Source organism: Rhinichthys klamathensis, unplaced genomic scaffold (assembly GCF_029890125.1).
Source record: "Rhinichthys klamathensis goyatoka isolate OS25496 unplaced genomic scaffold, OSU_Roscu_1.1 h1tg000305l_1, whole genome shotgun sequence".
In the NCBI taxonomy this organism is placed as follows: domain Eukaryota; kingdom Metazoa; phylum Chordata; class Actinopteri; order Cypriniformes; family Leuciscidae; genus Rhinichthys; species Rhinichthys klamathensis.
The window spans coordinates 1,459,437-1,477,835 of record NW_026606824.1 but is presented as its reverse complement, the minus strand read 5'-3'; the positions used below and the strand labels follow the sequence as shown (position 1 = coordinate 1,477,835).

The 18,399-nt window shown below is 39.6% G+C and overlaps 1 protein-coding gene across 2 annotated transcripts in view; it reads left to right on the top strand.

Moving 5' to 3' along the window:
* hdac7a (histone deacetylase 7a) overlaps positions 1–16,612 on the top strand; it is a 93,826-nt gene extending 77,214 nt beyond the window's left edge. For both annotated transcript variants that reach the window (XM_056270711.1, XM_056270712.1), the window contains exons 17-26: positions 3,460–3,567; positions 5,421–5,476; positions 7,062–7,149; positions 8,008–8,127; positions 8,376–8,473; positions 12,274–12,392; positions 12,487–12,620; positions 12,831–12,912; positions 14,352–14,490; positions 15,753–16,612. In XM_056270711.1, coding sequence (XP_056126686.1) covers positions 3,460–3,567; positions 5,421–5,476; positions 7,062–7,149; positions 8,008–8,127; positions 8,376–8,473; positions 12,274–12,392; positions 12,487–12,620; positions 12,831–12,912; positions 14,352–14,490; positions 15,753–15,798 — 990 coding nt within the window. In that variant the 3' untranslated portion in view covers positions 15,799–16,612. The remainder of the gene's footprint in view (positions 1–3,459; positions 3,568–5,420; positions 5,477–7,061; positions 7,150–8,007; positions 8,128–8,375; positions 8,474–12,273; positions 12,393–12,486; positions 12,621–12,830; positions 12,913–14,351; positions 14,491–15,752) is intronic.
* Positions 16,613–18,399: the final 1,787 nt, after the last annotated feature.

Sequence of the window (18,399 nt, the reverse complement as noted above, 5' to 3'; positions counted from 1 at the left end):
TCAAATATGGTAGACAGTCCCTAATGCATGGGAACTAACCTCATTGGTTTTAGCATGTCAAGCAAAGCACGTTTGAGCTGCCGTTGTCAAGTTGATCAATGTTTAAATGTGAATAAAAGCCTGAATTCAATCTGTTCATCAGATACATGGAATCTGTCTCTTCAGAAGACTTGGATTAAACCACTCAACTCATGTGGATCACTTTTTCGGCCTCTTTATGAGCGTCCGTTTTGGTGGAATGGATTATGTTAATGGAGGGACAGAAACCTCAGAGCTTTCATTAAAAATATCTTCATTTGTGTTTGGAAGATGAACAAGTCTTATGGGTTTGAGGGTGAGTAAATGATGACAGAATTATTTTTTTTACATTTTTTGGTGAAGTCCAGGGTGTCCAAACTCGGTCCTGGAGGGCCACTGTCCTGCAGAGTTTAGCTTCAACTTTTCTCAACACACCAGCCTGGAAGTTTCCAGTACGCTGAGTAAGACCTTGATTAACTGGCTCAGGTGTGTTTAATTGGGGTTGGAGCTGAACTCTGCAGGACTGTGGCCCTCCCGGAGCAGGATTGGACACCCTTGCCCTAGAGTGATTTGAAATATTAGGTTTACACGCAGTGCTCATGACGAGTGCCACCATTCCCTCGATGCAGACTTCTGCCGAGCCCCCAGTGACGCCTGCTCCACAGAAACCACTGGCCGACAGTCTATACGGCATGTGTGGACTTTGCATATGAGGTCCTGCCAGTCCATTTAACTATACAAGCCAGAGAGCACTGATCCCAGCACAGTCGACACGGGCAGCACCCCTGCTGAAAATTTGGAGAAAATGTTGAAAACTTCACTCCGACGATCAAGCCCAGAGCAGGTCCATGTGGATTGATTGGAACAATATGTGCCATGAAGGATAAAAGAAATTCCAGCCCTCTCATTGTTCACAGTGCCAAACCACAAGCAATGCAAGAAAAAAAAAAAGGATGAGGGAAAATGAAAGAGAAAAGAGAGAAGGAAGATGTGGGGAGCAGGGCAACAAACAAAAGGGAGAGAGGGGAATGTATAACCTCATTCTTTCTTCTCATGGCCACCCCGTACTCTCATGCCCCTTATGAATGTGGTTTTATATTAATTTAATGATGGTCTGTTTACCGAAGCAAACATCACTATTACTACCACTCGTACTGTTCAGAGCAACGTTTATGCTACGGACATGAATTATACTGTACCTTCAATTGATCAGAATTTATGATTTTCACTTGGACAATAAAATCAAATGGCTTCAGTTCAGATAGTGCCGTCTCATTGGTGTGTGCAAACCTGTGGAGCATGTGGTTTCCCGTTTAGATTATAAACAGGCTGAGTGACTACGAGGAAGGGTTATAATTAGTGGTCGACCGATAATCGGCTTGACCGATATCATCAGCTGATATTTCAATCTTTTTTTTGTCGATACATTTTGTGAGCGGGACTTGTGGCTGTCAGTCGGGACACAACTATGCTGCACTGTATCCTGTTGGTCGCTTTGTCATATTCATGTCTTATTCACTGTGTACTGCATGTGAAGTTAGTGCTACCTGGTCTTTATTTAAGAAAATATGACTCCCAGTGGACGCAGATTACTGTTGCTTCTGTTTATTTGTGTTCGTCAGCAATTTATTTATTTGTGAAAAACACTATATGGTTACAGAATGAAGAAGTTTAAATGTGTTTACAATGCAGAAGTCAATTGATTGTCTATGGAAGCTTCTTTCCGCCACAGAATAAAAAATAAAAAAGGTGATTGCGACTTTTTATCTCACATGTCTGACCTTTTTTCTCGCAATTGCGAGTTTATAAAGTCAGATTTGTGGGGGGAAAAGTCTGAATTTTGAGTTATAAAGACAGAATTATGAGATATAAACTTGCAATTCTGTGAAAAAAGTCAGTCTTTTTCCTCCAGAATTGGACTTTATTACTCGCAATTGCGACTTTTTATCTCACAATTCTGACCTTTTTTCTCGCAATTGCGAGGTTATAATGCAATTGCGAGTTATATATCAGATTTGTGCGGAAAAAAGTTTGAATTTTGAGTTATAAAGACAGAATTATGAGATATAAACTTGCAATTCTGTGAAAAAAAGTCAGTCTTTTTCCTCCAGAATTGGACTTTATTACTCGCAATTGCGACTTTTTATCTCACAATTCTGACCTTTTTTTCTCGCAATTGCATTCCAAACTCTGAATCTTAATGAAAATCTTATGAAGTCCAAATTGTGGGGAAAAAAAGTCTGAATTTTGAGTTATAAAGACAGAATTGTGAGATATAAACTCGCAATTGCGAGAAAAAAAGTCAAAATTATCGTATAAATTGTTTTATTCCGTGGCAGAAACAAGCTTAGCTGTCAGTTGATTCATTTATCAAATTTATTTCTAATTATTTTAGTAAATATTAGGTAAAATAAAACGTGTGTCTGGGCGTTTTGCACAGACAAGAACTAGCTGAACGACTATGGTTGATCTGGCTCAAAATATCACATTTTAGGCATTTTTCATCCTCCAATATGATAATGCGTGTAATCTGCAAGCCGGCGCAGTGATGAGAGACCGTGTTTATGGCAATATGGAGACCACACAAAGAATATTTAAACATGCCATTAATATGACACATAACAGGAAATCTATTTATAGTGTCGGTCATTCTAGCCGCTTTCCTTTAGTGTATTCTTGAAATGTAGTTTACGTTCTGTAATTTGTAACACACACTACGCCTTGTGGATGCTTACAACAAAAATAAGCATCTAAATACTTTTGCGAGCATGAGTGATCTTTATACAAATATGGTTGGGTAAACATATTTCGTCATAAATCTCCAGCGTTCACATCTGTGTGAAAGCACACAGCTGGTTATTCGTTCATCTGTTATTTGAATAGGATTAGGGTCAGTTTATTGATAGGTTTAAATTGTGAGTTAAGGAGAATTAAAGATGAGATCATTCAAATGAAGTTCAGTCTTGTTGTCTGCAGATGTTGTTGACGAACACGTCTCTGTTTCGTCAGTTTAACGAGGGGACGTTTGCCGTATAAGTGCCCGGCGTGTGACGCTGGCATGGTGCAGACGTGCCCTCCGCTTGAACCGCTGTTTGCGGCTTTGCAGATTTATGAACGCTGATCACGGCTGTCATAATGATAAATGTGCTCGTGTACGCCAAGACAATTCAGCTACATCATTTTATTCTGGCAGAATGGGTGACTGACATAGATTATGTGTCATGTACGCGGCGCTGAGGGATTACGTGAGCCAGGGCTTGGGTGGAGGCGCAAACTGTGAAACCGTCTCAAAATCAAGTGTTAACTTCGGGTTTACATGCACATAAATCACTGAGCCAAGCGGTTCTGTTTATGAACGGAGTGGTTACTCCTAAGTGGGGTAAATAAGTGAATCAACAGGTTTTTAGCCCTCACCAGAGCTCTTTGCTTGTGTTTGGACAGGTGGACAACGACACCATCTGGAACGAGATGCACACCTCCACAGCGTCCCGCATGGCGGCCGGGAGCGTGACCGAGCTGGCCTTCCGAGTGGCCAAAGGAGAGCTCAAGGTCTGTTCAGGACAATATACAAACATTCAAACTGTTGATTTTAGACGCGTGTTTAGTTTGTAGGTCAGCCACATTTTACAGTGTGTACCAACATCTTTACACCACTGGTTAGATATCCGGCCTTGTAACGCAGTCACTCCTATAGCCACTTTGGCGGCTTGAATTGTATCTATAATATATACATTTTTCAATTGTAGTATTTTAAAAAGGCATCTGAAATAATAAACTAGGTGAAATGTAGTGTTGTCAAAAATATAGATTTTTCGGTAACATATCGATACTGAAATATCTGAAACGTTTCCAATACTTATTTTGCACAGAATAGACACACGCTCTCTCTCTTCTCTCCGACAGCGAGTGACACACAAACCCGCCTCCACTCACTCACTCGTTTCATTCGCTCTGGATGAATATTGCTGATTTTACAGGGCTTGAATTTAGCCGTGGGATTGCACATATTGCACATAATTTTACTCATTCCCGCAGATTTTGCACTCACACCCGAGCTGTGACACATAAAGCCGCCTCTCAGCACTAAATGTAGTTATTTTTTGCTGCTTTTTGCTGCTACTTAAACAGTCAAACACACAAAATAATGTAAAAATGGTCTTGGTCAGTATTCACGTAAACAGTGAGTTATGTTTTAAGTGAATGTAAACAGTTGAGAGAGAAAACGCATGTGTAACATTATAATGGATCCGTGCGTCAGGTCTTAAAGTGACAGCAGCCTAATAAACCTGCTGACAAATTATGAGATCATGTTAAAAATATCTATATGGCAGTTATCAATGTCAAATCTGTGGCCAGTGGAAATGCTGAGTGGCTCGTAACTTTGGAAAACATGTTTTTAACAGGATTCTTTGATGAATAGAAAGCATTTATTTGAAATAGAAACCTTTTGAATCATTATAAATGTCTTTATTGTCTCTTTTGATCAATTTAATGCATCCTGCGATGGATCATCACGGTTAATACCGTTTCCTTGATAAATAAAAGTATTATTTCTTTAAAAAAAAATCTTACTGAGGCAAACTTTTGAACATTAGTGTATAAAACTGATTCAGTAACATGATTCAGACGTACTGTATGAGACAGGAGAGTGAGTGTTGGATTATTGCCCCAGCTTGCTCTGCTGTAAAGCTCAATGAGAAATCCAGTGTGATAAATACAATGATTAAGCTTTTTTTTCCCCCACTACACTGCAACTTGCTAGGAAAAGTAGCTTGTTAATATTTTGATTCACTACTTTGAATAAAGTTCTCGTTGCATCCGGGTTGTCATCTTGTAATTATGGTACTTCTGAGATTATGCTCTGAGATACTCACTTCCTTAAAGCTCCACGGTGAAACACTTCACATTAATGAACCTCTCACAAAGTATTGAAGAACAAAGAAATCACACCAAGTAACACTGGCTATAATCAACAGAAATGTGTGTAAAGTGTAAAAACTTTAACTTCGCTACTGGCATTTTTGTAAAAGATTACATGAAATTTCATCTCGTGTTCAATTCCGACATGACGTGAATGCATCTTCAGTCGACGCTCTTGGATCGTGTGTCAACCAATCAGAATCAAGTCCTCGTTTCCTTTCAGAGAGCCTTTGCAATTACCGTCGCTTCAAATAAAAATGAACCAAGTAGCAAACCGAACTGATTAAGACGTGGAAAACTGTAACGAACATGAGGGAACGGTTCAATCACTCGAGTCCCCGGCTGGTAATTAAACTTAATGAAGGTTATAGGGGATGTTTCAGGGAAATGGCTTTATTGCTTTAACTGAAAGTGGTGACCCGTTTGTGAAAGCATCGTTTGGTAAATGCACAGTTAATGACATGTTGGTTTCAATGTTTCAGAACGGCTTTGCTGTGGTTAGGCCACCGGGACATCACGCAGACCCGTCAAACCCCATGTGAGTCTGGCTGTTACATACAGAAACCTCTCTGTCTGCATTGCTTGAGTTTGTTTAAAGTCGGTATGAAACGGAAGTTGCGATATTTTGTGACATATATGCAAGTGAAAAGGATGCACCGTTAAGAACAAATGTAGGGCGGGGCTTGATTTTGTCCGTGGGGAATTGATTGGATGGTTGTGGTTTGCTATTGGTGGATCTCATGTGAGTGACAGGTTATAGTCCCGCCCTCATCATCAGAGAAGAGATGTCGCTGCAAGAGGGAGGGGAAGTTATTCTGATTAAATATTACATGTGCACATGAATTAAAAAAATAATTTGCACTAATGAATCGTCTATAATAGTGCTGGCCAACGATTAATCGCGATTAATCGCATCCAAAATAAAAGTTTGTGCTTACATAATATGTGTGTGTGTGTGTGTGTGTGTGTGTGTGTTTGTACTGTGTATAATTATTTTTGTATTTATAAAAACACGCATGCATTTATATATTTAAGAAAAATGTGTTATTTATATATAACATATTTATATTTACTATAAATTATGTATAATTATGTATATACAGGCAAATATTTCTTAAATATATACATGCATGTGTGTATTTATACATACAAAATAATTATACACAGTACACACACACATATATTATGTAAGCACAAACTTTTATTTTGGATGCGATTAATCGCGATTAATCGTTGCCCAGCACAAATACTGCTATATCCCATTAAAACAATACGAATGGTCAGTTTTGATTTAATGTGTGCATATGGCCTGTGCCGTTTTTTCCTCGTCTGCTTTCCACTGTCTTACTATATAAAGTTCTTCACATGCATATTAATAATAATAAGTATACTCGTGCAGTATGTGGTGCACGTGAGTCTGGGTTTGTTTACTGTGGTCATGAGTGAAATGCTTCTTCCTGTACATGTGTGTTGATGGCATGTTTGGACTGTTGTGTTTGTCTGTCGTGGGCGTTGTGTTCGCACATGTGCACTCTGTCACCTCGCGTTCGCCGTGTGTGTTGCAGCGTCAGCACGCCTGTCTGTGTGTGTGTGTGTATATTTATGGCTTGATAATGAAGCTTTGGAGGGAGCGGGAGGAAAGACGCTGATTTATTTCAGCAGTTATTAGCATGCTGAGTTCGCTCTTTCACAAACTTCTCAGCGTTTCACCTCGCTCCCTTACTTCCCAGTGCATATCTAATCAACTGCTTGAAGTTTCCACGTTTATTATTTGTGTATATGTGCATATTTAAATGCTTTTAGATTACCTATTGCCTCTCAATGGTTTTTCTGTTATGATAAAACTTAAGAGTTCAGTTGCGTGAGGAAATTTTTTTGCGTATTACTACAGTTTTGTTGTTGCGTTTCCAATAATGGTTGGCATTTAATGTGGGAGACCTCACTTTCTCTCTCTCTCTCTCTCTCTCTCTCTCTCTCTCTCTCTCTCTCTCTCTCTCTCTCTCTCTCTCTCTCTCTCTCTCTCTCTCTCTCTCTCTCTCTCTCTCTCTCTCTCTCTCTCTCTCTCTCTCTCTCTCTCTCTCTCTCTCTCTCTCTCTCTCTCTCTCTCTCTCTCTCTCTCTCAGGGGTTTTTGTTTCTTCAACTCTGTGGCGATCGCTGCCAAGCAGCTCCAGCAGAAACTCAGTGCCAGTAAAATCCTCATCGTTGACTGGGTGAGAGCTCATTCAGCCAATGCTAATTATTATATTCATGTTAGGTCATATAACTGATATGATGGCTGATATTGGAAATCTATAGTATCCCTATTATACGAATTAAAGCAATAAGAGTTTGTTAGTAAGTTCAGGCATCACAACAGTGTAATGTACAGGATGAAAAATAAAGAACAATTTATTTCAATTAAATATCGACCTTAAATACAGTACACAACATCGGATAAACAAAAAATATGATATTAAAAAAAATAAAGAAATTACATGATCAATAAGTTATGACAACATATGTTTTTACATGACTTTAACCCATCAAAATAAGTTAAGCAATTTTTATAAGTTATACAAGATTCAACTCATTTTTTTAAAGTCAGTTTAATGTAATGTAAGTGGAAATGACTTAATAAACATCCAAGTTTGTTGTACTTTAAAAAATGTAGGGCAGCAACTTTTTTTTTTTTTACAGTGAGGGTTATCAGCGCTAGTTTATTACTGCAGAAATTCTACAATTATTCTGGGATATTTGAATGAAGCCTAATTGAAAATATTGTTTTCGAATGGATCATATGAACTGATTTGCACCTGATTCAAACTTTTAAACAATGTAGTTGAACTGTATTGGTTAACAGATAGAATGAGTTGAGTTTATCAATCTGTCAATGAAACCACTTCGAGATTTTGGTATTTTTTGAGGCCAAAACAAAGGTACCGCTAATGTTAAATGAACAGCAACCAAAATACAAATGAAAGAAAATAAAATGCTAACTAATAAAAGACAATGTCAAAGTGTTTACTCGTTGTATTGCGCTGAATTTAAACGTTTGTTATCCCGATTATTTTTCGTCATCAATCGTTCAGGACGTTCACCATGGCAACGGCACCCAGGAAATCTTCTACAATGACCCCAGCGTCCTCTACATCTCCCTCCATCGCTACGACAATGGAAACTTCTTCCCCGGAAGTGGTGGGCCGGCAGAGGTCAGTACACAAAGATCACTGATTACCATAACAGCAAATACACATCCAACAGCGAATATTCTGGTCGATATTCTTATGTATTGCTGTGATTCACTATAGGCTCACAGAACCTTCATTGACTCAATTGCGTCACAATTGTGTTCCAAAGCAGAAATAGTTGCATCATGGCCTTTAGCACACAAGGATCAGAGTGAATGGAGCGTTTTCAGTGTTTAACAGCAGTGCTGTCTGTGTTTGATTGGTCCCAGGTGGGTTCTGGTGCCGGTGAGGGTTTCAACGTTAATGTGGCGTGGACCGGTGGACTGGATCCTCCCATGGGCGACGCAGAGTACCTGGCTGCCTTCAGGTGATACTTTCACTTCATTATTTTATATTCTCAGGGGAATACCTCAACAAGGACAGTATTCCCTGGAGATATGTTTATTCAAAGTCCCCCTGTGGCGAAAATCAAGCTTATAATGTAGTTTATATGTCTATGTGGTGTTTTTAATATGATTTAAGACAAACCATGTGCACAAGAGTATTTTCTCCTTAAAACTGAACCAAAGACAGTCTCAAAAATGTGGTTTGAAATCGCTGGTGTTTCTGACGTCACAAACGGCCTTGTAACCAATCAGATCAACGTGTGATCGTCAACCAGTGGATCTCTGAGCTGAGTGAGTGAGTGGAGGTGGGGCTCATTTGCATATTCATAGAACCGCACATACTTAATGAGGCAAGGGTTTCGAGTTACATTCAAGCTATTTTAAGGCATGAAGAATTTTTTGTCAAGGGAAAAAAACTTTTAAATATGTCATTTTGATGATCAAAGATGAGTTTTAGGGGATAAAATTATTGACTACAGGGGGACTTTAAACCATGCCATATTTGAAATTATGGATCAGTTTTCATATAATTAAATTCATTTGGACATTGGAAGACACCATGATTATTTAATGTGATATATCTCCTGACCTCAGGGTTAGGGGACGAAGCTGTAGCAACATACAAAATTAGTGAAAAATATTTGATTAAACGGCAAACATTTTATTTCTGTTTTTGGCCAAAATATGATGTTTAATTAGCACAATTTTGACCACATCTGCATCGATTTCGTGCACACAATGTGGATACAATACAACAGGTAAACATGTCAGCAGTGTGAACGCACGTCGAATACTTCCCTTGTGTATAGTATGTGAAAAACAGTAGGCGGAAATTACCCGTATCACCTACGACTTCCGGCGAGATTCTGAAGTGTGCATACGATGGACACTTTACTGTCCCATGAGGCCACGGGAGAGGATTTGTGAATGAAAGTGAAATGACGTACTGATGCTCTAAGTCACATGACAATGACAACATGGAGAATGCAGTACGTCTGGATTACATTCATACAATATAGAACATAGTTTTTTAATGACCACACAGTAAGTTCATATTCAAATGTAGTACCTACTCAGTATGCGATTTTCCAACTGCAAGTGTTTAGTGTTGTGTGAAGAGTGCAGTGGTGTTGGGGGATCCAGCAACTTTTCTATTCTTGGATCGGCCGTGGTCCAGAAGTTCAACCACAACCACTCCACCATCCACTTTGTATGTCTTGTTAAGCCTTTACATGGTCCGTTCACCATCAGGTCAGAGTTCAGGAAGAAGCGTTTGACCTTCCATCATCAGTTTTGCCAAGAACCAGGTGCTCTTCCTATGGGCGTCACATCGGTTTGTCCACTTTGTTCATGTGCACTAGTATTTGCAATGAGATCTTTGAGATTTCATCAAGAGGACGGATCATGTTGTGGACACTTTAAACAGGACTGTCCCCTTCTTTGCAACTGCCAACCTGTATCAGTCAAGGTGTTTATTGTAGTCTGAAACACTTGCAGGCCTTTAGATGATTCCCAGCTTTTTCATTGCGTTGGGATCAAACTCAAGCTTGGCCACTTCCACATGCAACTTAATTGCCGCCGGTGGGTGGTTTTATTAAAAGTTTGTAGCATTTTTGAAGGAAGCCTGCTTCAGGTTTTTGGTTTTAGTCCAGGGAGGCATTGCTAACCACACGCTAACCAGGATCCCTGCGTGAAAGTGGGTGGGCGTCTCAAAAGACCTTTAAGATCTTCAGGACTGAATGCTATGCCTCTAACCAGCCCGTCTCTCCTTGACTTCCTGTGTCTTGTACACTCTTTCTCGTCCTTTTATTGGTCTTTAATGAATGCTGCGCTCTCTCTCTCTTTCCCTCCACCCAAACTAAAATTGTTCCTCTCCACACAGGGGAGCGTGGGTAGTTTTATTGGTCTAGAGGGGAGGCGGAGTTGGTAACAACGGTGAGGGTAGGCGGAGGGGGGGGGGGGGGAGTAGTGGAGGATCCTGGGTAATTAAGGCAAATGGCTCCCAGATGCCGGGCTGTCAGTGACGTGAGGAGAACGACAAGCTTCAAATGGGAACCAGATGCAGCGGCGGTCGCTTTGAACTCGCCGGTGATGCGCTCAAGAGGCGAAATCGCTGGCAGGGCTGGCGTCCTCCGAGCGCAAGAAAGAGGGAGACGAGGAAAACGAGGAAGGAAGAGAGAGCGAGGCGGTTATTAACAAAACCTAATTCAAACACTTTAGTCATTGGGATTGTCACGCTGTGCTTCGGCCAGCTTATTTTTTTTTTTTTGTAGGATTTGTCAACTATAACAGGAACGCCACTGGACTTTTTTTCTTCTTTTCAGTCTTTTGGGCAAATAGTTTCTCATGTGAAGCATATTTCTGTAAAGGCTTTGATGAGAACTGACAAATACACCCAAAAGAATAAATAAATAAGAATAAAAGTAATCTGCTGATTATTAATAATAAATGTGCCTATTTATTGAGCATTCGTGTCTTTTGTGATATTCACATCGCCAGCGTTTCATTAAAAATATAATATTTGTCTTGCCTCAGAAGAGCCCTCCAAGGAATACTTCACCCAAAAGAAATGAAAATGCTCATTAATTCACTCTCCCCCATGACTTTCTTTTGTGGAACGAAAAAGGAGATGTTTTGAAGGATGTAGTTGGTTGCTCTTCCATGTAACTACAATGACTGGCCACCGAAGCTTTCAAGCTTCAAGTAAGACCCAAGCGCATCATAAAAGCACTATATTCCAAGTCTTCTGAAGCCATGAACGCCCTTCATTTGTTATTCACTGACAATCTTGACATCTGCCCTAACTTTCGTTGCCATGTTCATGAGACTTCAAGAGTGAAGAACGTGATTGTAATCATTCTTTTGAGGTGGATCTTTAAATGAATCGGTTGATCCAGGTTCACAAAAGCAGTCTGAATGATTTGTTTATGATTCGGTTTCGTTTAAGGGGAGAAGATTATGTAAGGGTTAATGCCCGACGAGGTGTCCATTGTCAGGACGGTTGCCTCCGCCGAAGTCCATTAATACCTAGACAATGGACAACTCGAAGGACGTTAACCCGCTTATACCATGGTCACTTGCCAAATAAAACATTAGTTTATATTTTAATTAGTTTTATAATCGAAATCTAAAGTTTTTACAAACAATAACTTGGTTTCCCTGGTTACGCCTGACGGTTTATTTAGCAACCGGAGATATGTAGAGTCCGCTCAGCTCGTAGAACCCTTCAGTTTAGCTAACTTACGAGCCAGAAAGTTTACATATTTTTTTTCATGTAAGTTAGGCTTGTCTAGCCATGGGCGTTACACTTTCGTTTTTTTTTTTTTACCTATAATTAAAACGAACAGTTATAACGGCTAACTAGATGTTTGTTTTGATACAATAAATTGTAACCGGATACTTTGACTGCCTGTTGCTATGGTTACTCACAGCTGATGTAGCCAGGGCATTTGTTTATCAATTTCGAACGGTAAACGGTCAGTTTCACCAGAACTACTTTACTAGGTGTCCTCTAGCACTTTTTAATGGACACCCTGCAGCCAATCAGAATCGAGTATTCACCCAGACCATGGTATAAACGTTAATAATAACTTCTATTTCACTGGAGACGGATAGTCGTTTGGGTTTGGAATGACACCAGTATGAGTGAATGGTAAACTAACTTGGGTGAACTAACCATTTTACGGTTTGAAATTGTCCTCGCATAAAGATACTAGTGCAGTCTTACCTATAATAAGATGTAATATTAACTGAACAATGTCTGTGTGGTTATGATGTTAAGGACGGTGGTGATGCCCATTGCTCAGGAGTTTTCCCCAGACGTGGTGTTGGTCTCTTCAGGGTTTGATGCCGCAGAAGGACATCCCGCTCCTTTAGGAGGATACAAAGTCACTGCGAAATGTAGGCAATTTCTGTCCTTGATATATTATCCTTATCCTTATGATGTCCTTGTGTTCGGACTGTGACGGTAACGCTGTTATTGGTCTCCCCGCAGGTTTTGGGATTTTGACTCGGCAGCTGATGACGTTAGCAGGAGGACGCGTGGTTCTAGCATTAGAGGGAGGTCACGACCTCACGGCCATATGCGATGCGTCTGAGGCCTGTGTCAGCGCCCTGCTGGGCCTGGAGGTCAGATTTCATGCATTCCCCAGGCCAAATACTCTATAACAAATGTATTATACCTTAATAACCCTGTTATAGCATTGCCGTTAACAAATACTGAGGGATCTTGTTATGTAAGGGTGTTAACATGACTTTTCTGGCTAAGTCTTGTATGACGTGATCTTTGTTTTAAAGGAAAAACAAAAAAACACAGTTTTTCATCTGGTTTTCTGTTAGGATTCTCTTCCCGAGTCGACTCTAGTGCAGACGCCCAATGCCAACGGAGTGCTTTCACTGCAGAGAGTCCTGCAAATACAGAGTGAGTGTCTCTCGTCCCGGTCTGCCTCTAATTATCCTGAAATGCACTGGCTTCCTGGTAGCACACATTTGTTTAATTCTTCGTAATTAATTATAATCATGATCAGCGTTGTTTCACCACATGGTTCCCGCTCTGCCAAAATATTCCAATAAAAACAACGGTATGGGACGCACTACGTGGCGTACACCACCTCTCACGCTTTCTGCGCGCTACTGCCATTATCTGCCTGCAGTCAACAGTCTGTTGTCATTCACATTTAAAGACTTTCTCTCTTCAGTTCAACACAATGGAAATCGTTTGCAGAATGTCTGAGCATGAAAGTGTACTGTGATTCAGACAAAGTCTAACAAGCACCAACATCATTTTAAATGTAGTCTATATCAGTATTGGGTGTAATTCATTACTAAGTAATTAAGTAATATCATTTATGTATATAATTTATAGGGATTACTCTGTAATTTAATTACAGTTACTTCTGATGTAATTGCATTAGACCATAGAACAATTCTATATAAACAATAGTGGATTAAAAATCAAATGTTAAAATATAGTTTTTTAATGTAACCTCTCCCTTTGAATACTTTGGTCAATTTAAGAATAATTTAAGCAAATTATTTATTTGAAAGATTAAGAGTCGTTTCATGTTGTGTTGTTTAACTGGTCGATATTTATAAGCGATTTAGAAAGTAAAGCAATACTTTTTAGAGAGAGTAATTAGTACAGTAATCTGTACTATTAAAGATGTAATAAGTAATTACTTTTCAGAGTAACTTACCTAACACTGGTCTATGTGGGTCTATAGTGTGTATTCTGAGGTCATATAATATCTTTGTTTGAGGAACCGACCAAAAAAGTTGTCATTAATGTTCTCTAATGTCCCTGAGGCTCACCTGTACTTGATGCGCTAGAACAAACCTGCAAGTCAAGCATGTTTGAACTTCTGCTTACTATATTTGATGTGCTCTATGTATGTGTGTTTAGCAATGTTTCTATGTGACTAAAAGCCTAAATTAAAATATCAAAGTTTTGGTGGAGGGACAGAAATCTCTCAGGTTTCATTTAAAATATCTTCATCTGAGTTTTGAAGATGAACAACAAGTCCTATATGTTTGGAATGAAATTAGTGTGAGTAAATGATGACAGCATTTTAATGTTTGGGTGAACTATCCCTTTAAATTCTAGTCTTTTCGTCACATAAACAACTACTGTTTCGCAGTTACTTTTTTTGGAGTTTCTGGAGTTTCATTTTATGGAAATGAGCAGCTTTGAGATTCTGCAAAAGATCTTTTTTGTGATTCACTTGGTAAAGAAAGTCATACAGGTTTGGAATGACATAATGGCCGAAGTGATATTTCTGAGTGAACTATTCCTTTAATTGTTTGCTGCCAGTATGCCTGTAGTCCTGTCTGTTAACAGCGAAGTCTCGTCCTCTGTCTCAGGTCAGTATTGGTCGTCACTCAAGCCGTTGGTGGGCACAGTGGGTATGTCGTTTCTGGGTGCCCAGAGGAAAGACTGTGAGGAAACAGACACCGTCAATGCGATGGCGTCCCTCTCTGTGGGGGTCTTGACCAGCAAAAGGTGCGTCATGATGAAGACATTTTGCTAAATGTGATTAATACAATTTGTCATTCCTCTATCGTGCTCAATCCTCTTCTGAACACAATGTGTTTGGTAATTTACAGTGTAACCAGGGATATTATCATTATCTAAAACTATAAAAAAAACTATAAAGTTGAATAAAGCTATTGAAATAAAGCTGAGTAATAGTAATATTTAAATAAAAACATAATAAAATTACTAAAATTAAAGTTATATATATATATTAGGGCTGTCAGTTAAACGCGTTATTAACGGCGTTCATTTTTTTATCGCGCGATTAACGGTCTTTTTGGCCTAGCAAACTTTGTAGTTTTTTTCACATGCTTTTGCAACAGGACGTTTTGAAAGTGCAAGCGAATCTAGCTAGACCGGAAACAAAGCAACAGGCACGCTTTGAAAAGTTGCCAAATGGTTCCATTGACGAGACCAAAGTGATCTGTGTGTTGTGTCGTTGTACACTGAGCTATCATCATCGCAGTCCAGTCTGAAATACCACTTGATGATGGCCAAGCACACACACACACACACACAGCTGATGCGAATTCTCCGCCCCCTTGTCAATATCAGGACCTCGTCAGTATTTCTTTCACCCTTTTATTGATGGACAGTGTTACATTGTGTGAGAGACTGTTTGCTCCAAGTGAGAATGTTTTAGTGTGAAATTGAACACAGTATATGTCAATGTTGTTTTCAATTAAAAAAACATTTGCACAAAGCAAGCCGATCCACTTTTCCATGTTGATAAGAGCATTAAAATGAGAAAAAAGAATGGGACAAAAAGAAATCAAGAGACATTTAGAATAGATAAAAATGTGCGATTAATTGTGATTAATCGCAAGTTAACTATGACATTAATGCGATTAATCGCGATTAAATATTTTAATCGTTTGACAGCACTAATATATATATATATAAACTGAATAAGCTAATTCAAAATATTAATAAAAAACTACAATAGTATATAAATACTACTAAAATAGCATAGGGATTTACAACACATTCTTCAACTGAGTTTACTCACCAAAAATATTCAGCCAAATTATCCCACAGGATTTTGTTTTTGCAGAAAGAGGCAAATCTGTAATCCAAACTAATTCATGCCAATGTTTTCATAGGTGCCCAATTCCCATCTAGTCTATTGTGTGCTTCACTGCTGTGGAAATTATGCTTTTGACGCATTCTTAGGCATAACAACCGCATGGTAATTGTTTGATGCTAAACACAGACCTCATTTTTTACAGCCTTGCTGATGAACCCATGGAGCACGACGACGACGACTCCCTTTAAACCAGGTCTTTACTCGTCTGAAAAACTGTCCAGTACCAAATGGCGCTCCACATGACGTGAACGAGCCGTGCCTCAGACCAGCAGTGCCTCAGGGGGCGTGGCTTCCTCATCATGGCCCCTCCCCCAAGACGCCACCTCAACACTGACCACCAGCGCAGCGCGGCTAAGCTAACAACACAGCTACAGTTCGGCTGGGGCTCTGGGATCCACTTCATCGTCTCCATTCAAGAACCATGCAAACAATCACACTAGAATGCATGAGGCCTCTTCGTGCGTTAGTGTGTTTTTAACGTTCACTAAAAGGACGCACTCGCGAACTCGCAGATATTCACCTCTGGTGCCTCAAAAGAGACTATTTACTTTAGCTGGAGATGCGAAACCAGATTTGTGGGAACGGTTGAGGATTATTTAACCTTTTTTTTAAAGGCAGCCCACTTTACTACCCCTGACAAGCGAACTATTGAAGTGCTGAGAGAAAATAAGGGGTTTCCTTGCACCTGGCAACCGCAAAGTGGCTCCACTCTATGATGTCATTACTATTAACCAATTTAACCACTAAAGACGGAGAAGAAGAAATAACGATCTCGACAACTGTGGGTTTTAGAAATCTTAATTTTTTTTGCACTGTGCATTCCATAATGTGAACCGTGAAATTTTCCAAACCTCTGGGAAAAGAAAGATCTAATTCTGTATCTAGTTTGACGCTTAACGTTCTTTTAAAGTGAAGCAAAAAACAGTTGCATTCTTGTCAAGTTCAGTTACATTCGACCTGCATTCCCAGCATGAAGGCTGTAAACCTGAAAACTTCAAGATACTTCTTTGTACTGATTCTGTGCATCTGATTTAATGTCACGCCTCATGTTTTTAAAGGCCAGAGGGACAAACCAGCTATTAGCAAGTTTATTGCACACACACACCCACCCAAAACACACATATATGTCCATATTTCTGTGCACGCAAGCACACGTCGCATCCAAATGACCACTGTACATTTAATATCGTGGACACAGGAAGTGCTTACACTTTCCCTAGACTAACTATAACGCAAAGTAGATCAGTCTCTCTTTAGACCAAACTAATATGAGTATGATTTGTATATGTGTGTGTCCATGTGTATCTATCAGTCATATATTTAGTCTGTTCTGTATTTACAACCAAACCTCAATTGACCACAAGCAAAAAAAAAAACGCAAAACGACAATTGAATGGGCTCTCGAAGCCACTTTAACGTTAAATCAATTCTCTGTATTTTTCATTGATCTTTGTTATTTTTGACAAGGGAAATATCCAGCCTTTTAACCTGTGGAGGAGACGTTTCTAAAGTGTCTGTGCATTTAAATGATTTTACTTCATTGCTGTGCACTTCTTTTTTTTTTCTTTTTTTTTTCTTTTTTTTTTCTCTTCTTTTTTTTTTTTTTTACGAGGGATGCATTGTTTTTGGATGGCGTTCTGTTTTCCACAGCCTGCACATAGATGTATAATTCACACCAGTTGTGTGGATGAACTTTTATAGTGATATTAAATATGTCTCTCGGCCGCTGGGATTCACATTTACGCCATCTTCAATGAACCCAAATTAACATCACACCAACCGTTGACCGAAATGGACAGACTCTTCGAATGCTGTGCCACTCATCAGCACATTTGGTTTATCACTTATTTAGCCTTTCTAAACAAATGTTAAGCCCAAAATATTGGCGTCAACCACCGAGAATAATGCGCTGGAAGTTATCATCCACATGCTGTATCAATATCTCACGGTTAAAGTCTGGATGCTCGGCTATCGGGACTGGCAGAACAGTTCATGGTGCTTGTTTGACTTTTGCGTTGTGCGTTTGGGTTGATGAACGCCCCTTCGACTTGATTTCAAGTGTCGGATTTGCTCCGTTATTCAGCGTGACTTGGATGACAATGACCAAATCTTATCTTTTTTGAGTCTGCACAACCCTTTACCTCTGTATTTACAACCAAAATACAGCGTTAACATGCTTTCTTGCGTTCACTACAAGAAACAATCGTGACCTGACAAATTGCTGTTATTGTGTAATATAATAGAGGCATTCCTATACAGATTTCTGTAATGCTGCAGCTGCACCTGCCCGACCAACGAGTCTTTACTTCCTCCCTCTTTTGCCTCGTACCAAACCACTGTGGATAGTTATGCGCTTGTATGATTCCATGTATATAGCACCATCCTCCCATTTATCGATGTTTTGTGTTCATATGGCTGTTTTCATGAAGACCCTGGGTAGCCTTTGCCCATCAGACCCCCATGAAGACTGTTGTAAAATAGAGCGTAATGAAGTCATAGCTAATCTCTAAACTAGCGGCGATCTTGCTGCATATTTATAGTACTTCAAACGGTGCACTTGCGTTTCACCATCAACAAAACACACCTGTTCACCTTCAACGTTTAATAAAAACCAGAAATCGCCTTGGTTAGCGACTTAATTCGACAGCACGCACTTAGTGACCGTTTCGCCGGGCCGCTTCGGACCGCGAATACAAACAGATCTTGACATTCCCTGGCAGTTCGGACACTGCTATGCGTCTTATATACAGTTATATTCCAGTGGTGTATTTTTACAATAGCTTTGTGCA